The sequence below is a fragment of the Mus caroli genome, chromosome 12 (genome assembly GCF_900094665.2).
Source record: "Mus caroli chromosome 12, CAROLI_EIJ_v1.1, whole genome shotgun sequence".
Classification (NCBI taxonomy): Eukaryota; Metazoa; Chordata; class Mammalia; order Rodentia; family Muridae; genus Mus; species Mus caroli.
In genome coordinates this window covers 103,250,058-103,274,988 of record NC_034581.1, presented here as the reverse complement: position 1 = coordinate 103,274,988, position 24,931 = coordinate 103,250,058, and the positions used below count along the sequence as shown (strand labels likewise).

Here is a 24,931-nt window from a genome sequence, read left to right as displayed (position 1 = left end):
TTAAAGAGCTTAACATTAGCGCTTTTTATTGTATTGTATAGAGCCATGTTACACATGCTTGGTGCTTCAAACTGAGTTATGTTTTTCTGGATGCGAAGCCATCTGATGCTTGATGCGGATGCTGTAAATACTATAATATTTCTGTGTCTATGATCTATGAGCTAAGGAAAAACCAAGGACAATTCCAGAACAGCAAAGAACACTTAAGAGATGTACATGACACACAATGCAAAGAGTCCTTGAGCCGGGGCCTTTGGGAGTTCCCAGAAAATGAAAACACAACTTTTCTTGCCATTTGTAGACATCAAGGGTTTTAACAGTTGCTGGCATTATAAAGAAGAGGTGGCTCTGGTACCTCCCTCATGCTATGGATGCAGACACCACGTGGCTCCGGGCAGGGAGGCAGGCCAACCAGCACAGCTGCACATCCCCAGTGCTGTTCCTCAGGGTGCCCGAGTGTCTTTAGTCATCAAATCTGCCACTCTGAAATGCGGAGCACAGTGATGCCCACTAGCCCCCCTTGATGGTCTCCAGAGTGCTGGCTAGGCACACCTTGGAAGGTGCACCCCGCCTGTGACACTCAATTCCAATGCCTTAAGCGTTTTTATAAGGGACTGAGTGACAGCTGCTCACATCTGCCACCCACCCTTTCCTATGAAGTCTACATACTGTCCCAGCTGGGGGATGACCTTCCTGGCACCGTACTGATCAACTATGCCCAAAGATGCCGGGTAGCCTCTTAGCCACACAGCTTCCCTCTCCTGCTCAGTACGACTTACTCACCTGAAGGGCCTGTATTAAGCCATCGCGAGGCACCTGAGCTTACCCTGAGAGAAGTTAACCAGCTGTGGGGAAAGCTCGATGCTTTGGAGACCTAACCTACCTGGTCAATGCTGCTGGCACGTGATTTGAAGCATGGAGTAGCTTTTGTTCTGACCAGAGTGAAGTGTTGCAAGCAAGCACATCTGCTTTGGAGTTCTGAGCTCCTGTCCTCAGCTAGAGTGTATCTGCCAGGTCCTGGGCCTGGGCTCTAGAAGAGGTCACACTAACAAAGGGCTGCAAAGTCAGATGGGGCCTCTTATGGCCAGAGATTCAAACAGTCTGTGCTAGAAAAGGAGCTAGCTTCTGCAGCCAGTAGGGCTGCTAGGGCAGTGCCTCTGAGTAGTCAGTCACGGATGGCATCTATCTACTGGCAACTCTGCCCATCTCTGTTCTGATCCTCAAGTAGGCTAGAAGTCAAGAGAATAAGAAACCACGGCAGACTGGCTAAATCATGTCAATTCGGAGCACAGAGGAAAGGAAGCAGTAGTCGGGTCCCTGTCTATTGTGGGGAGTGGGTAAACTTAGGGGGCAAGACTTCCTGGGCCATGGCCATACACTCTAGTCAGTGATTTGAGGGCTGTACCACAGGTGAGTCCTGCTGAGTGGAAAGGTGGGGTGGGTGCTAAGCCATGCCAGCACCATATCCCTGGAGCACCACACACTTCACCGACAAGACAGTTGGCGCTCATCTATGTGAAGACACAAGCTAAAACTGCCTAGAAACATGGGCCGTCTTTGCACAGGTCTTACATGCCCACCAACTTAGCAAACCAAGCAGCATTCAGAAGAACCTGTGTGTGGAAGCCAAATGGGGGAAGGGGGAAAAGTCTTGGTTTTCCTCAGCTCCTCGTCTGGGCAAAGTACACACATCGCAAAGGCCCAGCACAGCGTGAGCTCAGCATCTCTGCGGGAAATAAATGTCACTCTGGAGCGACAGCTCTGTATAGATACTATGCCCCCAACCCCACTACCAAAGAGGGGCAAATATCAAATTTAAAAATAGAAAATAATATCTTATTGGGTGTAAACTTATCCTCTGGAGTTTTTACATTACATTTGCTAAAAACATGCATTTATTTCTGCTCAGATGTAAGAAAATATGTCTATCAGTATTACTTACAAATCAGATTAAGTGTCTAGACAAGGGACTCACTGTTAGAACATCATTTCAAATTAGTAAATTACATCTATAACAAAACTATAAATTCTAACAAGCAAAATGGGTTTAAGCCAAAGCCAATGAGAAGCAGCTTTCTTCTGGCCACTGACATGTCAGGTCCCTACATTGCTGTCCTAAGTGAGGACCCACACACCACGCTGTCTTTGAACTCCCAACAGAAGTTAACTGCACACTGAGAAGACAATGCCAACACAGAAAGGGTGAAGATGATGATCACTGCTCCACTCAAGACAGAAAGGGACAGAAGAGATGGCCAAGGGCATCTCCCAAGGAATCAAGGCACAGAGGATGGATGAGGCCTCGCTCTATACATGGGCCTGACTTTCAGGGTGGCTGGCAGGCCTTTCCACAGCACAGTTCTGCTCTGCTGTGGAGCCTTGGGCAAGGGTCTTGAGGTGCCAGGGCCAGGCTTGAAGGTAGCACAATATTGGGTGAGGGAGGGCAACGTGGCTCTGGCCTGCGACTGCAGGGCATTTGGGAAAGCTTAACCTGATGGCAGGGAGCGAAGGCCTGGGGGAGACACATGGGTACTTGGCTCTGATGGGGCCCCTTTAGTCTTACCCCCTCCTGACTGCCAGGCACAGCAAAGCCTGCCCTCCAGCACACAGCTGGGTCTGCTGTTGAGCTCAGTCCCATCAACTGCTCACTGGATCAGATTCTGGACGAATAAAACAAATGTCCCAAGTTACAACTTCCATGTATGGTTCAGAAGGCACTTCAAAATTCCAGAGCCACGGGGCCACTGTTTCCAGGTCACCAATCCTCCTGGTGAGGCCATAAGAAATTGGGCTAAGCGTTCGACCGGCTGCTCTCCCGGCCTCTTTGTGACTGAACCTGGTACTTGTTTGTCATTTTACCTTGTAGTCAAGCATTCAGCACAGAAAGACAGACAGTTAGGTTTGCATTTTGAATAAATGAGATTTTGATGTATCACGGCAGTTTATAAAATAGTTAACAAGTCTGGTATTTGACCCTAGGTAAGTAAAAGTTCAAAAATTATACATTGAAGAGTCACACATGACAAGTCAAGTACTCACTGAGTACAACTTCCTAATAATCTAATCGCCTTGCCGCTCTGCACTTAATTGTGTCTACAAGCAAACAGCTACTGGCACTCAATTGCTACATCTGATAGCATCTAATAAGGACTGCACTGAGATTTCCTGTTGGACAACCCAAGGAGCCACTGCCATTGAAGGCAGCTTGAGTGATGATGAGAAAGAAGGCAGGCCCATCCTCCCTTGGCGCACCCACTGCCAGTCGGTGCCTTCCCTCCAGAAAGCATCAGGCCCATGCAAACGTCTCACTCCCACACGCACCAAGATATCAAGGGCAATCCTGCCAGCCATGGGTCGTCTGTGTACTCTGAGGTAGTTCCCTAGCTCGGGGTGCCTCCTGCCTGCTCTCGGGATTCAGGGCACGTAGGAAATGCTAAGTGTCCATGCACAGACCTCATCACAGTCACTGTCACTGAGTGCAAAATAAAGGAAACTCGAGTTGCTTTATTTGCTTCCAATTTCTGGGAGGCTCAAGAATTATAAGTATTCTGGACAACAGAAGAAAATAAGGCTGTGCTTACAGATCTCTTTCTGCCGTAATCTTTCTTTAGGATCGCTATTTTATTGTTGCCCTTTCTGTTACACGGATGTACACATCAGATGTTAAAAGGTACAATACATTCTACAACTGAGCACCACTTTCTGTAACTGAACAGGCAAAGAAATTACACTGAACATCAGCATCTGGCAGTATTTTTTGGGGAAAAAAAAAGTGACTAAAATGGGTTTAAATTGATTAACACTATTAAATCACATCTAATATTTGATTCTACATGATTCAATACAGCTATACGATACAATTATACAAAATGTGTTAACATCAAAGAATACAACCAAAATTAAGATAGCAAACAAAACCTATATAACTTTTTTTTGTACAGGAAAATACTTTTGAAGTATGCATGTAACTGCCCATTCTTTTAAAGAAAATCTACCGCAAGCAAAGTTATCAACCTCCAGAAAAATCACACAGCATTACTAAGCATATCCCCAAAAAGTGTACAATATGCACACTTGGAAAATACAAAATTAAAAAAATTGTAAGCAACAGGTGAGCTTCATATTTATAAGAATGTGAAAAGAAGTCCCATTTTTAGCACTGTTGTATAAAGAATTGTCTTTTGATGCGAAGTTCATGAATTGTCCTCCTGTTGGGACCACACTTTACAAAAACACCTTGTTTTTGAAACGAGATTACAGAGCAAGATATAGCATCTTAGCAATGTCATCTTATTAAAGTATTTTTTAAATTTTTACTACTTTATCAAAACATGTCCCTTAAGTGTGTAGGATTCATTTTTAAAATTCTTCCTAGAAATAATATACAAAGGAGAGGCATATTTATTCCCAATCACACTCCTGAAGAGGCTTCCCAGGGTCGAGAAGGTCTTCTCTCTTCTTTTCACTGGTTGTTTTTGGCTTTAGCGTGTGTTAAGATGTGAGATTTCAGGTTAGTTGACTGAGCAAACTTCTTATTACAACCGTCGAAGGGGCACACATAGGGCCTGTCTCCGGTATGGATTCGCACATGTGTGCGCAAATTGAAGTCCAGTGAAAAGCGCTTCCCGCAGCCTTCGAATGTGCACTGTCAAGGAAAAACCAGACATCAACCCACTTGGCAAACAGGACCAGAATCAGGGGCGGTCAATGGCTCACTGCTTGGAAGGAAAACCACCTAAACTATACTGGAGTGAGTGAGTCTCCTTCCTCCTCTGGAGACCCTTCTGAGCGTAACTTAGAATTGACACACAGGGATCTCTGACACTATGAACACATGGTTAGCTCTTACAAAAGCAGAAAGGGTTGTACTGAGTGCAAATTTAAGGTTTTGAGTATTTTCAGAGAAACTCCAGAAAGTAGAATAAATACAGATGATTTAAGATATTTAGTGATGCCAACTGTCACAAAGAACTGTCACAGACTCACTTGATTTTTCTATAAGCAGCACCAAGTGTCCCCTGGAGATGTAGCCAACAGTGCTTATGAGCACTCTATCAGTAATTTAACACATTACTCACTACCAAACATACAACCTTTGAGTCTCTGTAAACACGCTAGGAATTTAGTGTGGAGTTCCTCCCGACAGATATGTAACCCCTGCAGTCACATGCAGTAACCAGGAACCCGAGCAGACCTTCAGAGAGCTACGGAAGGAGTGGGAATAAGATACCCCCACGGGCGCCCCATGGTACTTGATATCACCACCCTGCCCAGCACCCTAGCTTTCAGTTTGGGGAACAGGTACTGGCTCTACCTGAAAGGGCTTCTCTCCAGTATGAACCAGCTGGTGTCGTTTTAGCTTTGAGCTCTCAACGAACGCTTTGCCACACTCTGCACAGACGTGGACTCTGGGACCGTGGGTGTGCAGGTGCTTCCTCATAGCAGAGTTATCCCTGAACATCTTTGTGCAGCCCTTAAAACAGAGAGAGAAGCTTAGTGGTTCACAATGCAAACGGAGAAAGGACTCAATCACTGCACAGCCTTTACTGATGTTTAGAGCAAAACAACCTCCCCAGCACCCCCTTTAACTTTACTTAGCATTACAGAACATTAAGCTATTTAAGACATAAATAAAAAAATTAAAAAATCAGACAGCTGAGAAGAAGGCCTTATTCTTATTTTGTATTGCAAACCCGTGCTTTACAGATGAGGAAACTGAGGCTTAGAGATGTACTGAAGTAGACTTGCCCAAGGTCACACTACTAGTAGTAGCCAGCCAAGCTAGGAGTAGAACCCAGCATCCCGGCTTCCAGCTACACCACAGCCGCCTCACCCAGCTACAGCCCCCAGATGAAGTAACAGAAGCACTGAGAAATAAACGGAGTTAAAATGACGGTAGTCCACCACTACCTTTGGTGGGCCCCGTATTCTGTGCTGCAACAATGGGCTGTCATTCTCCATCGCCTACTGTTCCCTCTTCTCTCTTTGCCTCTTTCCCCTTCTTGACAGAGAAAGAAGCAAGAGGGTCTCCAAGGAATGGCAACTACAGAAGAAATTTATTTGGTGAGACACCAGGAAAAGGAAGAGGCAGGCAAAGCGATACCAGTGCGGGGGAGGCAGATGGATGTGTGGTGCCCGAGAGCAGCATGTCCTCAACAATTTCTTCTGCAGTTGTTGCCCATGATGGAGTGAGTGGGGAAATGGTGAGACAGCATGACAGAAGGACAGCACAGGTCACCACTAGACAGCTTCACAGGCAAAAGGGAGGGAGGGGAAAGCCAGTTTTCCACCTTGACCTCTAACTTCAGTTCCCATTTACACAGAGCAGCACAGAGACCCCGGCACGCATGGCATAACAGTTTTCAAATGCGTCCTAATTGTGGCTTAGATAACACCACATGCATTCCACACCTCCACACGATAAGCATCTACAAGCAGCACAGAGACTGGGGTGCATAGCCTTTATATCAAGTATATTTAATCTGCAAGTGCTATTTTTGGAAATTCTTTATTCCATTCTTGGTTTCTTCTGCCTTGTTTCTCAGCATCCACATTTTCCCTGTTCGATCTGAACGCTGGCCACCACCCTCAGCTCCTCAAAGCACTTTTGAGCCCCCCTTTTTACTTTAACCCAGCTGCATTTGAAAACAGTTATGCACCCTTCTAGTAGTGCAACTAACAGAGCAAAAACAAACTGAGGGAGATTACCACGTCTTTATTTAGTCTATTCTAACAACATCCAAAGTAATTTCCAAGTTTCAGTTATAAGCTTAGAGTCTCATAAAGACTTGTGGGTTAAGTACAACCCAAGGTCTTAAGATAGACTTCATTTGTTAATGGTCCAAAAAGAAATAGTCCTAACACAGTACAGTCAATATACAGGAATAACAACACTGGCCCCTATAGCAGCCCCATTTAACATATCTTAAGTGTCCTTTACTAACAAACAAAATGAAGGCTCCTGTGTTTATAACCCCAAAGCCCTAATTGCTTACTTTGTTTCAGTAACAAAAGTGGAACTCAGAGGGCACACTCCTTATACACACCCTGTCTGCAGCCTGAGCAGAGGTCTAACCACACTCCCCTGCATTACTTACTTTATGAGGGCAAGCTATTGTTCTTGGAGCATCGTCTTCTTTAATTTTTCTTGGCTTCATTCTTATTGAAAAAAAAAAGAGAGAGAGAGAGAAAGAGAGAGAGAGAGAAAGAGACAGATTTGTAGGAGTGGGTCACACTCAGTAAGCATAAATCAAATCGTCCCTAAGGTTTTCCCTTGCACCAACACTAAGCTCCTGGTGTTCCCCTTCTACAAAGGAGAAAGGACCAAGCTGCCCAGACTGCTCAACTGCAAGCTCTCTTCTAGCTTCTAAGTAAAAGTGCTGGTGCTTGGAAAGCCTGCCTCACTCGCTGCCTCTGGCAAAGCTGGTGTGGCTTGGAACCGCACCACCAGCACCATTATCATATGTGACTCAAACACCTCCTCGTCCCACTTACCCTTGTTAAATAAAAACTAACAACCCCACAAAGATCATCAGCCCTGACAACTGCACATTAATTATTTTGTTGGGGTAAGGCATGGCAAGTTACCCAAAATCAGCTGCTCAAAAATACACAACATCTTTAAAAAACACAGTAACAAACAACCACACACATACAAAATGGGCCCACATCATACAGACACAAACCATCTTTGGAAAATAATAATCTTGGAAGTACACATAATACTTTTATACAGAATCATTTATACCCATGTAATAACAACTCTCAAAGGAAACCACAAACGTGCACTGGCTACTACTACTGGCTGATGGACAGGTAAAATTGCCTTGTTTGTTTTTTTCAAGACAGGGTTTCTCTCTGTAGCCCTGGCTGCCTTGAAACCCCCTCTTTCAACCAGGCTGTCCTTGAACTCAAAGAGATCAGGGGCCTCCACTTCCCAAGTGCTGGGATTAAACAGGTACACTGACACTGAGCGAAAGGCATCTCCTGCTAGTGTTTTGGTGGTTGGAGGGAGATGACAGTTTTTATAGGATGTTTCATTTTACTTTGTTTTTGAGACAGGGTTTTGCCACCACAGCTAGTTTTATTTCTAGTTGAAGCTTGTCAACTGAGAACCAGTCTATCTTCTACTTCCTCCAGCAACCTTGGTCTTTCTGAAAGATTTCTCTCCTAGCATTCCTTACAAACTTGCGTATGATCAAGGAGCAAGAAAACTGTGCTCCAGAAAACTATGATTTAAATTTCAAAAACATTTTTGTAGCCCTAGTTGGACTGCCTCACACTCTTGCATGAAGCTTGCTATCTAAACTGTAACTAAGCCAATGGTCCCTCTTAGCAACAATGTGCCAACAATGACTTGTAACATCTCTCAGTAGGTTACTCTTTCCACCCAAACCCAGGACAGAGTATCTGGATGCTCCTTACACTGCCAAGCTAGCAACCTCCCATGCCTAAACAGAGAGAACTTCTACAATGCCTGATGACCAATCTCTTCCCAATTCCAACCCTGCAGACACACTTTAGATTACTAGTATTCCAGTTAGCAAGCATTACTTAAGTGTCTGCTGTTCACAGGCTTTTAACTAGCCTTTGTTGGTCTCAAAAGCCTGTCTCCACTTACAATTCGTACTAGTCTCTTACATGTCAGCGAGCTTGAAGTTTGGGGTTCAGTTCAGAGTAGCAGGAGGCAACTGGTGCTACTGCACCACCTAGAGGCCAGATCAGCATGAATCAGCAGCAATTCATGAATGCTTCTATTTCTTTCAAGTCTTTTTCGCCCCTCCCCAAGACAGGGTTTCTGTGTGACATTGCCCTGGCCATCCTGGAACTTGCTCTGTAGACCAGGCTGCCCTGGCACTCAGAGAGCCTCCGGTCTCTCTCTGCCTCATGAGTGCTGGGATTAAAAGCATATGCCATCACTGCTCAGCTTTCTTTCGAGTCTTAATAGGATGTCTTTGAAATAGGTTCTTACCATATACCCCAGACTAGCCCTGAAATTGTGATCTTATTTCCACATGCTAAGTGCTGGTGACAGATATATGTGGCCACTCCCAATATCATTTTAAAAACTGTGTGCTAATATTCAGTATTAATTTTAGAATGAAAATTTACCATGCATTTGGGCAAACCTAAGACTTCATCAATGGAAGATATAATTGTCCATAACAAGATTGGCTCTTCTCTCAGAAGCTACGCAAAAGAAAAATGAAGGGGTCATTCCCACCCCACCCCAGCATCAAGAAACACTGCTTGAGTTTCTTTCATTGACTGGGATACTTTACAGACCCAGACACGATGAGGACAAATGACAGGATGGATATATGACTTTGAGTTGGCTTCTACTATCTTTATGACCTTGAGCAAATCACTAACTTCTCAGCCTCGGTTTCTTACTCTGTAAGCAGGCACAACCCTTCCTTTATCGGAGCTGCAAGGAGTCCAAGACAGCACACCAGACCCCTGAGCAATGAGTTACTACCATCACTGGTCACATGGTTAGAAATGAAACTCATCCTTTTCTTCTTTGATCTTTGAGAGAGGGTCCAAACCAAGTATCCCAGATTGGCCACGAGCCTGACAACCTTGTGGCTCAGCCTCTGGCATGATAAGGAAGAACTGTAAGTACCAACTACCTACCACACTCAGTAAACTGAACTCATTCTTTAACATTGTATTATTTATGCTTAACAACCCGTAAGGTTCTGATATTCTAAATTATCTTTCAACCAAAAAAAAAACACCCCTAAGATACTGAAAGGAAAAGACAAGCATAAAGCCACCCTCAACAGCTTTTTACTCTACTTGCTACTCAGTTTTATTAAACTAGAGGGCATGTTGAAAGACATGCTGCTTGTAAACTGACATTACCTCAAACTCATCCTGTCACATGTGGAAGGAACACCACCACAAAGACTGAACTCCACAAGTCACATCTGCAGCAACTTCCCAACACCGTTTTAGCAGAGCCCTAACACATGTCCATGTGCTAACGTCTCACAGGCAAAGAATGAGTCTTCTAGCAGTAAGCTAGGAAGTACAAGTCTCCCCAGTATAATAAACTTAGAACCAGGATGTAGGACCTCAGCTGCTAAGACAGTCCATTATCACTCAGCTAGCATCTGCCAGCATCAAGGTCTCATTATGGAGCCCAGGGTGGCCTTGAACTGACAATCCTTCTGCCTCAGCCTCTCAAGTGCTGGAATTACAGGTAGTTGTTCACTTACACACCCAGCAGCCTACAGGATATCACAGTCCAGCTTTAAGGAAATATACAATAAAGAACTGCCTAGCTAAAATTAGGAGACATAAATTACTCACCAGGCCCTAGTCTCTGAACACGTTTTTCAAAAACAGACAACTCGGTAAAATCCCCCCACCTCCCCTCTGTGGTCCCACCTCAAAACTCAGAACCCTTGTTTTCAAGGGTGGTGTCAGGTCAAGACAGGGTTTCACTGTGTCTAGCTATCCTGGAAACCCCTCGGAAGACCAGGCTGGTCTCAAACTCACAGGGAACCTCTGTCCCCTGACAGCTGGAATTACTGGCATGAGCCACCACCACCTGACATTATCATTAATTATTATTATTATTTTTGAGACAGCACTCATGTATCCCAGGTCCAGCTTCAAACACACTATGCAGCTAAGGTTGACTATGTACCTCTCCTGAGCACTACTGGATAAAGACACACAACACTCGACTTACATGTAAGCCTAGGGTTTCCTGCATACAAGACAAGCACTTCTGAAAACCAAGCAATCCGACCCTCCAGCTTTAAAGACAGAACTTCCAAATAAAATTCATTACATTTTTTTTTCTTTTTAAACTTATGTCTATGTTAAGCAGTCTAAACAGAGGGTGGCAGTCTAAGACATTCTTGTCTTCAAGTCTAGGCCAGCACACCCATACTGCCAAGGGTAGAACAGAGAGAAACATGAACTCTCAGGCATAAGCTAAGACCTCAGGGCCCAAGCGTTGCCCTCCAATCACAGGACAGAGTCAGGCCTGAATGAGCTTTGCCATAACTGGTGGAGATCATATGGTCTGATCCACAACCGTGAAACATGGTGCCTCTACTTGATATTCTATTGTGGGAATCCCAGACAAAGGCCCCTGGAAGACCCCACTCCAAGACAATACAGACTCACAATATAGAGATTTGAAAATAGCGGGGCATACAGGTTCTGGCATTTCTCTCTACCACCAATAGAGTCCATGTAGGTCAATATGATCTTTAAGGGATCTAATTCTACATGGGACTGGAGTCTAATCCTCAACACCTCGGTGCCACACTTCCCTATTTTTACACTCTAGCAAACTGAGCAAGACAACACCCAATTCTAACATAGAATGAGAGTAAAAGTAAAGACCATGTGGGCTGGGCTCCAGTTCAGCAGCACTGCCAAACATGTACAAGGCTCTGGGCTCCAAAAAGACTTGTCACAGTGAATGTTCCTCTTCAAACATTGCTGCACTGTCTTCTCATCACTTGCCGTGGCCATGGCATTCATGACATCATTCTCTGTAAGTGGCCTTCTCCCTGGTTTCTTTATCCTTGGTGCTCTGAGATATCACCGGGGCAGGGAGTCAAAACAATGCCAAGAGCCATCACATCTGAGTTGTCCTGCTCACAACCTGTAGCTTCCCTCTCTCTTTAGTCTTTCCAGTCCTCTATCTGCCACTGCACCAGTGCTGCAATGTGTAACAGAGATGCTTTTTTTCCGCTCTCCTGGTTGGTCTTTCAGAAGGTTCTTCATCGGCAGCCAGGCCGCCTCACCTCCCCAAGTCTCGACTTCAAATGATTCTCTTCTGCCTTCTCTGCTTCCTCTTACTCCCCAAACACAAGGGTTTCCCCAAAACTTCCCATCTTAGAACTCCTGTAAGATCTTCATTTTAGCATGACTTCCCTCTAACTTCTTCCTAAAAACATCAAGTCTATATGAGTTTATGATGTAATCAGGTGGATATTGGTGGCCTTTTGTCTTCCTTAACCAGACACACAGAAAACATTCTTTACCTCTTGTCATCTCTAATGTCTACTCTATCTACCCTACTCTTCTAGCTTGAGCCTTCTCTTTGACGCTTTCTCCCGTACACAAAGGGATCGAGCCATCTTGGATTCTGCTAGAAAGTCATCCTCTCCAACTCACAAAACTCTTCCTCCCTACTCACGTCTCAGCTGCTGCTCTCCACAAAAAGTCCACACATCTTTAGCCAGCATTCATTTTCCTTAAGCACCCCAATTCCCAGCATAATTGTACATCATTTGTATTTTCTGTTGAGCCATTCTGCTCTGGTGTGCACGCCCTAAAACACGGAAGCCTGTTTCTTATTTATCAAAACAGTACGTTCAAGCCAGGTATAGAGTTACACACCTATACTCCCTGGACTTGGGAGGTTGAGGCAAGATTCTGAGATCAAGGCCATAGTGGGCTACAGTGAGACTGTCTTAAAACTCTAGGCTCATCAAGGCGCACATCAGCCACCAACATGTCTACAACATACTGCAGACGTCACCACCCATCTCTGTGTCCTTATCCAATTCTAAACAGCAAGGAAGAGCTGGTTAACTTTAGGGATTTGATTCAGTATGCCCCCAAAACATACCTCCTGCCAAATTGGTAGGTACATTACAAATTTAATCTCTGTTTGTAGCTTTTTTTGGGGGGAGGGGGTGTTTAATACATCATTCATATAATTGTACCTGAAATATAACTGGAATATAACAAAATCTGGAGAACAGTGTTATTAACAGACACACTGTTGCTAAGCTATGACAAATGAAACAAATGGCTCTGCTCAACCTCAGGCAAGGAAGATGCTACACTATTAGCAATTCCATCTTATTTAAAATGTTACATTTTGTACACCTCCTACCCCCACCACGTCCTCATAAAAAATGACCACGACACTAAAAACTAATATAAACAGCAGAGACTTCTATTGGACCCCAGCCTATTTCAGGCAAAACAAATACAAGTATCAATAAATACAGATATTGACTGCTCAGAACAGATCTCAGCCTGGGAGGCCACAGAAGTCCCACCAGTCAGCTTGGCACCAGGAGCTACTACACTCATCATACCAAATCATGAACTGCTGAAAATTCCTTCTGTGGTTAAAGCATCCAGATTAAACCTGGACACATTGTAACAAAGAGATACAAAGGCGATGTGACACTCCCAGGCAACACCAGCTGTAGAACCAGAGAGCATCTGCCTCATCTCAGTATGCAAACATCTAAAATGCCGCCCTTCACACATCAATAGCACAGCTATTACCAAAACCGTTTGCTTTGGTTTTCAGAGGTGTCCCTAGAGAAAGAATATAAACCACCACTGTCACGTGGGAACAACAAAATACAGCTGGAAAGATTCAGGCACTTCCTAGACTAGAAAGAAAGGTTCTTGCAACTTACCTGGCAAATTCTGCCAGTTGCTTAGGGTCTGAGAGGTCAATGCCAGGTATCCCTCCAGGAGGGAGTTTCTTGCCTGTCATATATTCAGAATAATCAGGAGGTGAGTTCTCTCCAATGATCTGCTCTTCAACCACTGTTTCATGGTCAATATCTTTTTTTTCATCTGAAACACATGAGATTGATCATCTTAACTATATAAACACATTGAGTAAAATAAAAGCTTTTCAGTGGAATCCTCATAAGTAACTATTTATGGCTCCTATTTTTAATTCTCAACCATTTACTGTGTGTCCTCAATCTTTTCGAACTCCTAAGTCACCCAAACCTTCTAAGTCAAGAGCAGCAGACCTTCCTTCACATTAGTGGTCAGTTAGCCTAGCAGAAGCAGCTAGCTCTCTCTGAGTGTACTGTCATACATTCTCCAGGTTTACCCCTGTCTAACAGGCTTCTCTCAGTTTGCCTTTTACCCATTTCACAAACCAGTACATGAAAGAAATAAGAGCATTCTTCTTCCAAGTCAAGCAATCACTACAAGTTAAGTCACTCCAAAAGGAAAGCAAAGGAGACACAAAAACCAAACGCCTCTCAGATGCCCTCTTTTGGACCCAGCTGATACCTGCATGCAAAAACTAAGAATCTTTTTTAAAAAGTGCCCCACTACTATAAACAGAAGTTTTTTTGTTTTGTTTTTAAACAATCCTTTCCACTTCCTCAGGGGTCCTGTATGGCTACTTTTCTGATGCAAGGTCAGGTGGATCTGATTGGCTCTAACAGAGCATAAACCCACAAAAACTGTCATTGCCTGGCCCTTCAGACACTTGATCTACATGATAAGATTTTATTCAGAGAAAAGAGGATTAAAGTGATAAATTTTCTACTTGCAAAGGTAATGATTTCTGAGAAATATGATTTAGTACCAAATGAATAAATTTCCAGAAGATCCTTACAAAACTGAAGATTTCCTTTAGAGGACTAAACCATAGTTTGTTAAGCAGATACAGTTCTTGGAGGATGGTGGTGTCACTTGCTGAGTTAGCCAAGTGGGGAAGAGATGATGAGAAGGGGGTAGGGGGAAGAAATCTAGCTTCTCTTTGCTTTGAGATGTCCATGCCGGCTGCCAGAAGCAAGGACAGGGAATAAAAAGGAATCTACACTGGAGAGAATAGTGCCAGTCATTGGCACACAGACTTCATTTATAGCCACAGAAACAAAGAACACACCCACTGAAAATGGAGAAGGGTCCTAGAGCCACCCCCTAATTCCAACAATGGAAAAACAAAAATTTGCAAAGGAGATCAAACAGTTAAGAAGGGTGAAAGACACAGTGGAAGCCTATAGCAGGGGTGCATGGCCTGTATCACCTGTACTACATCTTATGCTGTGAACCAAAGCTGGGTTCTCTGCCAGAGCAAGTGCTCCTAACTGCTAAGCTGCCATCTCTCCAGCCCCTTGTTCTGTCCTGTACCACCCCCACCCCCACCCCCATCAGACTCTTATTATGTGGTCCATGCTGGCCTGCTCTATATTCAGTCCCCACCTTAAAGTTAGGATTGGTTACAGGGACACACACACATCACATACAACCTTTTGCATTGGCTATTATTACAGTCTTCTAATCTCATAATACTGAAAACAAAAGTACAAAAAAATGTAAGCTGATCTACTTTGAATGTCAAATACAATGTTGATTTCTGCAAACGACAACAGGTGATAGCGTACACAAACCAAAGCAAATTATGTTCAGGAAGTAAATGAACTAATGCTGGTTTAAAAATTAATGCACTAGATTAAGGGGACATGTCCAATCTCTTGACACTAACATCTACAAATGTGTTAGGCCAGTTCACTGCAATATTAGGATATATATATATATATATATATATATATATAAATAAAATCCTCAGGCTGAAGGTTGGGCATGCCTATTAGTGGTTCATTGCTTGAGTCTCCTTTTTCAGACAAAGTTGGCATGGGACCAGATTTGACAGGGTAATAGACCACAGCCTATTTGGAAAGGCTAAGAACCTAAGACACTGACTGAAAAGGAATGCAGTGGCAAGAGTGCCTTGTTGAGAATGACAGGCTAAAACTGCCCATCCTGTATTTCTACACCAACATTATGGCCAGATGCAGATGACCCAGAACTACCAGAGCAGAGCTAAGCAGCCCAAGATACAGCTGTGGAAGAAACCAAGTCTAGCCAACAGCATCTGGGAGGGGGAGGCTGAGCCATTCATCCACATTCCACACTCCCTGTACATGATACTACCCCAAAATCAGAAAGCTATGTAGACTAGTCCTCAACCCCCCTACCAAGGATGACCTTTCCAGTCTGATGAAAAGTAAACCAAGGGACAGAAAACAACCTCTAGTTACTAAGTCCTCATTAAAAACATTATACCAAAAGGCTGAGAGCTCTCAAGGTCTACCAGTCAAAAGGGAGTTTCCTCTACCCAATGTGTACCAACCAAACAGGTTTTCTCACAGTTTTTTGGTGCCTGATATAGGGCATGTAATAAACTTTCCTCTCCCTGCCTCTTCTCATGATCATTTCTCCTCCAACACCTACAATGAAACCTATTTCCCAAGGCCTTTGATTCTCACAATACATCCACCACTCATAGCTTTTTGTTTCTTCACCCATTAAAAAATAAGAACCTACTTTATAAGATTAGTAGCATGTTAAAATGCTAATCATTCTATCTGGAATGTGATGGGAGTTGAAAACACAATATTTTTGGGAGGGAGAGACAAGAGTTTCACTATGTAGCTCTGGCTGTCTTGGAACTCAGTGGACCAGGTTGCCCTTGAACACACCAAGATCCCTCTGCCTCTGCCCCCAAGTGCTGCTGGGATTAAAGGTGTGTGCCACTATGCTCAGCACATTCTGGCTTCTCTTTCCCTCCCTCCTGATTAGGGCCTCAGACTTTGGGGATGAGCACATTTTGCACCGTGTAACAGATCTGACACGCATCTGCAGTCAAATGTGCATACCCAGTAGACTCCTCCAATGGTGGCTTATAGTCCTGGAGATCAGTTATAGTCACTATGAGGATTTTCCCTCTTGAGGCTGGGGGTTGGGGATAAGGGGCTGCCACATTCCTTGGCTCATGACCCCTACACAATCACAATTCATAACGTCTTGCTTTCTAATCACCTCCTGTCTGAGGCTCTTCTCCCTGACTCCTTCAAGTGATTACAAGGACACTGGTGTGATTATATTTAGGGCCCATCTAGATAATCCAAGATCCTCTCCCTGCCTCTCAAGAACCTTAATAAGAGGTATAAATAAAGCAACAATAAGATCCCAGGAATTAATACCCAGGTATATTTGGTGATATTTTTCAGCACAGCACAACATATTCACATAAAGATTTTAAGCTGAAGATTTAACATATGGAAGGAACCCTTAGTTCCATCCCAGAACAACCTCCACCACAACCACCAAACCTTCAAGTTCAATTTCAAAGGTAAAACTTTCACTCACATGCAGCCTCACTCTCAAATTGTTGTATTACACAGCATCTAAATCTTCCCTTCAGTTTGTACCGCTGAAGCAGAAGAACGTCAGTCACCAACCTAATGAAACGAGGTATTCTCCACCAGGCTTAATGATTCTAAAGAATGCTGAGCTCAACAGTCATAGCAAGCCTATCAAGAAGATGGAAGAGCAGGGCCCGGTAGCTGACACCTTTGATCCTACGCAGAGGCAGGAGGATATCTCAGTTCAAGGCTAGCATTGTCTGCAGAGCAAGTTCCAGGACAGCCAGAGAAACCCTGTCTTGAAAAACTAAAAAACAAACAAACAAACAAACAAAAGATGGGAAATCAGAAAACTTCAACTAGAGAATATTTCACGTTTTACACTTTTTAGACATCACTGGCAGATCCAAGATCCAATGACAACAATCTGGCAGAAACAAGGTTTCCCTTTGTAATTTGTATACACGTGTTTGTCCTGGGAGAAGAGTGCCACGACACTGGAATGGAAGTCAGAGGAGAGTAACTCTGCGGAGTCAACCCTTACCTTCAACCTTCAGTGAACTGAACACAGCTTACCAGGCTTGCATCATGAGGCAGAAAGTACCTTCTGCCCAAAGCCATCTGGTCTGCCCTAACACAACGTGAAGACTATAGACATGACTATATTGAGGACTCCCCTTCATGTAAGACAGCCAGACACACTTTTCCTTTTGCGTACTGGGGTCAAACCCAAGGCCTGAGCTCATACTTGACAAGCAACTGACTCCTTGGCTATAACCTGCGTGGGGCACCACTCATTCTTCTTAAATATTTACTTTCATTTTATGTTGTCAGTGTGAGTGCCTGTACATGCATATACAATGCCCTTGGGACCAGAAGAGAGCAACAGATCTCTGGAACTTGGGTTAAAAGTTACAGATCTATTAGTACTAGGAATTGAACCCACGTCTTCTGCAAGAGCACCCAGTGTTAACTGCTACATCTATCTTCTCAAACCCCATTTTTCTTTCCTTTTGAAACAAAATTAGGGGTTGATAAAAGTTTCTTATTGACTTAAAACAGATTTAGAGGAGAAAGTAAAAGAAATGCTTAGAAAAAGGCTTATTATATACAGCAAGACACGAATATGGGTTTCTCAAAAATTTTTTTTTTCCTTCTTAAAAAAGACAGGCTTCTTGGGGCCCAGAGAGATGGCTCAGTATTAAAAGGAAGACACTTGTTTCCAAGGCCAACAACTTGAGTTGGATCCCTGGAACTGACATGGTAGAAAGAACCAACTTCTAAAAGCTGCCCTCTGAACTCCACATGCACGTGATCCTCCTGTCATAATGCTACCCAAAGCCCACTTTCTTAGTTTTTTTCATCTTGGTATCAAGTCAGGACAGTGTAATTTCCATTTTCATCTTCACTGCCAGGAAGGAAGCTCATTACAGAGTTGACTCCAATGATTCTGCTTCTATTTTCTCCATTTACATATTCACCTACTCATGCAAGCATCCTCCTATCTCTGGCCATTGTGGTCTCATTTTGATCAAGAGACATCATCTACAGCACTGACACACACACACACACACACACACACACACACACACACACACACACACACAGAAATGGCAGTGTTCCCTAGTCAGGAACAACTTGCCCACATTAGAAACCACACTTAAGATCTCCCTACCATTTCCTAGTAACTTAATAAAACTAATGTTTTTAATACCCAAATCCTGTTTTAGGTATTCAATTTTAAAAGTAGTTTTGGATGATGTGTGTAGGAAACAGCACCCAGAAAGCTGACAAAGGAATACTACCTGAATATGAGACCAGCCTGAGCTTCCTATCTCACAAGTACTGCTCATCTGGGAGGGAAGGGAAGGGACAGAGACGGGGAGGGGTAGGGGGCATGCAGGGAGGGGGCATGCAGGGAGGGGGGACTGAGGAGATGGTTTGGTAAGTAAGACTGATGGACTCAAGTTTAGAGTTCAGCTCCCATGTTAAATTCAAAGCTGGGGGAGGGGTGAGAAGAAACAGGACATCCTTATTTGACCTCTCCAAGCCCTCGTACATAGCACCACACACACACACACACACAGAGAGAGAGAGAGAGAGAGAGAGAGAGAGAGAGAGAGAGAAGAACTGTAAAGTATTTTTCTGATAAAACTATAAAGGTTCTACTTTTTTTTTAACTCTTCCTATTTCAATTATTCTTAAAGCAGGAGCAAGAATAGAGTCATCTGAACAAGAGGAGGGGTTAAACCGGGTGTGGTGGCGCACACCTTTAATCCCGGCGCTTGGAAGGCAGAGGCAGGCAGATCTCTGAGTTCAAGGCCAGCCTGGTCTACAGAGGGAGTTCCAGGACAGCCAGGGCTATACAGAGAAACCCTGTCTCAAAAAACCAAAAAAAAAAAAAGAAAAAAAAAAGGAGGGGTTAAACAAAAGAATGAAGGAAATCTTAGGAGATCCTCTCTGCATTAACTGTCCTGCTAATGACCCCGTTATGTCTTCAGTTTTTCAGTTTTCAGGGACGGACTGCCTAGGCAAACTTCAAAACATGCAGAAATGCCATTGTAAGCAACCCCCCGAGTGCCCAGTGTAGGTCTTTCCCCACTTTTTAAATGGGTCTGTTTTTGCCTGCATATATGCACCACATGCATGCTTGGTACCCAAAGGCCAGAAGGTATTAGATCCCATTACAACAGTTTTGAGTCACCATTCGGTGCTGACAATCAAACCTGGTTCTCCTGAAAAGTAACCAGTGCCCTCAACCACTGACCACCCAAGTCTCTTTTTTATCAATTTTTTCAAAAGCTTAAAATGCTTGGTAGTCGATAGGAAAGGAACCTTAACCTTTCCTAAAAGCGACTTTTTTTCTGTTGGCAGAAGAGAGCAGTTGTCAGTAGCAATTAAGGACAGTCAAAGGTCACTGAGCTTAGCAGGCTGGGGCTCCCAGGGACCAGACCAGAACTGGGGTCTAAGACTGAGGTTGCTTATATAGGGCATGTAGCTGACAGGATTGCTTTGGAGAATTTGAGGATTTGGTTCCATGGAAATTTATGACTGTGGTCCATCTACCTTATGATTACAGACAGTAAATGAGATTACCACAGAACTGAAAATGGCCATCACTGACAAGCCTTGAGTTTTTCTGAATGTATAGAATAAGGAAAAATGTAACAATGTGGTTTTATTTCAACTTTTTTCTAGTGTCACATGTTTTTACTCAATTGACCACACATCAGGTTTAACAGGAGATAATTAAAGCCACCTAAGTTTCTCTCAAAGCTGGATGCTTATGGTATGTGATTTCCTTTATTATTAGTTATATAAAAATTAATTCACTCATATGATTCTGATAACTATTTCCAAGAAATACAGCTCTGTCAATAATGAAGGGAAAACCTAAACATCAATTTGAAAATAACTACAAATATTCAAAACACTGGCAAATTGTTAAGTATTGAAATGTTTAGGCTTTAATTTTATCCAAAAGTCATTATATTATGGATTATCATTCAGCCACAAAAAAAAAAAAAAATGGATTAACATGCTAATCCAGATACAAAAGGGCAAATATGTTCTGATTCTCTTTGCATAGTGTCTGGGATAGAGACTAGCGGGAGAGGAGGACTGAGAAGTGACTGCTCATAGGTCTGTGACGCCAAGATAGTGATTTATGATTATAATCCCAATTTGGGACACAATGTTAGACCCTTACCTCCAAAAACAAAACAAAGTGGCAGGTTGTGGTGGCACACCCCTTTAATCCCAGCACTGGGAGAGCCAGGAGCTGGTGGATCTCTGTGAGTTTGAGACCAGCCCAGTCTATATAAGTGAGTTCAAGACCTACATGGAAAGATAAGGTCTCAAAAAGCAAACAAACCAAAACAGAACTGATAACCATTTGTTGTGTAAGTTTCTTAAGAGATTGTAATGTCCCATCTGGCATGAAACTCCTTAAGCAGGAAAATAACTCAGAATAGATTCAGGAAGTACCTGAAACTGATCAGACCCTCTAGGTTCCTCCTTACCAGAATAAACAGTAAACACTGAGACTTCAGCAGAAGGAAGCTGCGCTACAAAGACTTTGAGACCAGACTATCATCCTGGAAGAGGTTTATACCAACTGAGGCACCTGGAAAGGGAACTCTCCAATCTGTTCAGTTGCCTGCAGGCTGGGCACTATGCTTCTGGGTTCCAGCCTGTGAGCCTCACCTGTGCTAGGTGGGCTTTGGTAACGAATGTCTTTGAGTCATTTCTGCTCCGGTAAGTGACCCCTAACTTATAGGCCTAAAAGTAACCCAATAAAACTCATTGGTTCACCAGGTTGAACTTTGGTGGCTAAGCATATTTTAATCTGTTGTGGGTTCCCTATCTGAGGTGAGTAAACTTGTCTGTTGCATCTCCCCAGGAGAAATCTTGTCACATACCATCATTGCAGCATCTCATAAACTACCAACTATGAAAAACAAGAAGGGGAAAAAGGAGCAGGCTTCTAAGTCTATAATGGTTACAGTACTTTGCTACTGTTTCATTCAAACTATGACCCCCCAACACAAAATGCTGTCACAGTTCAGAGGACAACAAGCACAAAAGCAAAACCCAAGTATCTGGTTTCCACAAATTTCTACTAAAATGTGCTAACAACAACAAACCTCCTAGAGGTACAAATAACTAGTGTCTTAAGATGACTCAACATTGTTGCTGGGCTGTGCTGTCTCCTATTTTTTATTTTGTACTCAAGAAACAGAGACAGGCTGAGCTCTTCAGGCCAGCCTGGTCTGTAGCTTGAGTTCCAGGACAGTCAGGAACATAGGAAAACCCTGTCTGGAAAAACAACAACAAAAGACTACCCCACATGTACTATCTTTGTAAGAACTGCTAAGTTTGGGGCTTATGTAAATCTGTGGCATCCTAGTTTAATTAATCTAATGCACTAATTTAATAAACTTCTATACACTGTGGAGTTGCAACTCAAGCCTGGGATCAAGTGAAGTCTATTCCTCCCACAGCAACATATAAGACGCATTTACATTTAACTTAGCTAATCTGTTTATATTTCTTCACTTACTGCAGTCTTAATTTAGTTCTGAAGATTAAATTATTTGCAGAATCTGAACTTGAGACACACATAGTTAGTTGACCACACACCACTTAGCTTCTTTTTGGTAATAAGTGCAAGCTACAAAGGCAAGGAAGATGGATCATTTACCACAAGACATTTCTGAGGAAATAGGCCATCCCTTGCTCTTGACATCAAATATTGATAAGCACCATTTTTGCAGACTACTCAGTAACACACTAGACAATTAAGGGTTTGAAGAAATAGCTACCAAAATGCCCCCAAGCTGCTCTATATGCCCTTGTAAGCAAGCAGCCAGTCACACAAGTAATGGCTAAATGCCAACTGAATTGTCAATTAATCCACCTTAGCCAGGCCCTTCACTTTCTCCCCTGAACTAAACATACACGATTCATCAATACCACACAACCAAGTGTTTTTCTGTCTAGAAAAGCAAACTAACAACTTGGTAAGCTCTAATGTTAAACATCTGAAGCAAGCTATTTTATAACGTAAGTTTTTTATATAGTTAATGTACTCGGTACTCCAAATGTGGTAAATTCATCCAAAGCTCAAAACCTGCTTTCCTTATTTCACTCTTATTAAAAGTGAAAAAAAAAAAAAAAAAAAAAAAAAATTTTAAAGACCTCAGCATGCAAACTACTGTTAGCAACCAAAAAAATGTGTTGAAGGCACTGGATAACTTTTAGGTACTGGCTTGTGACGTTGCATACAGCTCCTGATAACCTACCGTGCAGATAATAACCAGGGATTCATTCAGCGAGGAACAGTGCCCTGAGCACTTCTTTCTATAGGACGCTCTCCCTCTTCTGCACCACAGACCCATCAAGCTTACTGTCACTTGGATACTACCATAGATTAGCTTTTCATCTTTCACTCATTTCCCCAAATTTTAACATTTTAATAAACTACACATCAAGGCTCAAGTTACGCTTTCAAATCCATCAAATTTAATCATCACTAGGGCTACATGAACTAGGTATGGTGAGATTCTTCTGTCTAGTAGTTTCTTAACAATAAAGCTGACTAGCTTGGTGACATAGTACTAGGATAAAGTGAACAGTCAACAGCCTTTCCAGGGCTCTACCTGACTTGACTCATGCGGGGAAGGAACTCTTCGGTGCCCTACACAGGCTTCCTGACTTTCGCTAAAAGGCATATTAAACCAGTAAAACAAATTATCCACTTTTTTGATTCTTTTCGTGGGGAAAACAAGACCACAGATACTGATAACTAAGCGATTTTTATTAGTTTGTTGGCAAATGTCCTAAGCTGTGTAAACTAGCCCAGTCTGTCTGCATAGGGCCCACCACTTAACAAAATTCACAACGCGTAAAGGCCATTGAACGGCTCTGGCTCTTCATTCCCCTAACTCCCGTTCTAGGTCGATCAGGCGAGGAGCGCGTTGGCAGCGCGGGTGACAGGTTCCAACGGCCGCCGAACCCGCACACGAGCGCCCTACGTGCCACCCAAGTCCCGCCCCGCAGCGGCGACGGCCTGGGCCAGCGTGACCGCGGGGCAGCTGCGGCGGGGCTCTGCGCCGCCCGCTCCGGGAAGGACTTCGGGGAGACGCTACGCGTCCGAGGGGGCCGAGCGGAGCCGAGCGGGGCGGGGCCCCGACAGCCCCCGGGGACGGCGGGGGAGCGGCGCGCGTCCGCCCTGCGCCACGGCCCTGTCAACGCCCGGCGGGTGGTCCGGCGCGGGGCGGCGCCCTCAACCGGCCCCGCTGCACGTCCGTTGGCTCGGGCGTGGAGGGGCGCTGGCCCCTCCCTCCCCGCCCGCCGCCCCAGCCCGCTTCCGCTCGCACAAACTACGCCATTGCGGCCTAGCCGGGCGCCGCCCCTCCCCCGCGCCGCCATCTTCGCGGCCCGCCGCCCCCGCCATCTTTTGGGGCCGCCATACTTGCCCGGGCGGAGAAGATGGCGGCGCCCATCACACACATAAAACATGGCTTCCCTTCAAAACAAAAACATCCCGAGCGGCGGCGCGCCGCCGGCACTCACCCGAGGACCACATGGTGACCGAGAACTCGCCCTCCAGGGTCTTGATCTGCACCTGCTTCTGCTCCCACTTCTTATTCCCCGGGTCGGCGCCGCCGCCGCCCGCCGCGCCGGCCCCGCCGCCCAGGTAACTCTTCTTGCCGCTCTTCTTGCCGCCGCCCTTCTTCACGCGGCCGCCGCCTGACGAGGCCCCGCCGCCGCTCTTGCCGGCCGCCGCCACGGTGACCAGCGTCTGCTCTATGTAGTCGTCGTCGCCGCCGGCCGGCGCGGGCACCGGGATGAGGATCTGGTCCTCGAAGCCGTCCTCGGCGCGCAGCCCGTCCGAGTCGTCCCCGCCGACCACCTCCTCGCGCGTCTGCACCAGGATCACCTCCTGGTGGTGGTGCACTTGGGTCGGGTCGTCCGTCACCAGCGGCTGCAGCGCGATCATGGGCGGGTGGTGGTGGTGGTGGTGGTGGTGGTGATGGTGGTGGCCGGCGTGCCCGTGGCCGCCCCCGCCGCCGCCGTGGTCGCCGCCACCACCGTCCTCGTCGTCGTCCTCCTCCTCCTCCTCCTCGCCCACCACCGTGGTCTCGATGGTCTCCACCGGGATGGTCTCCACCTCGATCTCATGCAGCTCCACGATCTCGGCCGGCATCTCCGAGCCGTCCGTGGCGATGTAGAGGGTGTCGCCCGAGGCCATGGCTGAGGGCTCCGCCGCCACGGCCGCCGCGGCAGGCGGCCTCGGCTCCTGGGCTGCGGGAGGGGGGGCGGGCGGGCGAGGAGGCGGCCGGCCGTGGGGAAGGAAGGCAGAGGGAGGAAGGCAGCGGGCGGGCGGGGGGAGAGGGGGCGGGCGGCGGGGGAAGGGGCGGGCGCGGCGGCCGCGGGGCTTCCCCGCCTCCCGAGATCGGTGCGCCCCGCGCTGGCTGGCTCGCTCGCTCGGCCGCTGCCTGTCCTGCTTCCCCGCCTGACTTCGCCTC

The 24,931-nt window shown here is 45.1% G+C and overlaps 1 protein-coding gene across 1 annotated transcript; it reads right to left on the bottom strand.

The window, feature by feature from the left end:
* Nucleotides 1-24,931, bottom strand: Yy1 (YY1 transcription factor). The gene is made up of 5 exons (XM_021178883.2): nt 23,976-24,931; nt 13,416-13,578; nt 7,098-7,158; nt 5,315-5,473; nt 1-4,645 (listed from the first exon to the last, which is right to left on the bottom strand). Exons 1-5 carry the CDS (start codon nt 24,652-24,654, stop codon nt 4,463-4,465), a joined length of 1,245 nt encoding a protein of 414 aa, XP_021034542.1. The 5' UTR covers nt 24,655-24,931; the 3' UTR covers nt 1-4,462.

Excerpts from the sequence above, each read along its gene's own strand:
- Yy1 (XM_021178883.2), bottom strand. The coding sequence starts at position 24,654 with ATGGCCTCGGGCGACACCCTCTACATCGCCACGGACGGCTCGGAGATG. Across the intron at positions 7,159-13,415 it reads CAACTGGCAGAATTTGCCAG|AATGAAGCCAAGAAAAATTA; the intron begins GTAAGTTGCAAG and ends TTTTTCAATAAG. Across the intron at positions 5,474-7,097 it reads CAATAGCTTGCCCTCATAAA|GGCTGCACAAAGATGTTCAG; the intron begins GTAAGTAATGCA and ends CTCTGTTTTAAG.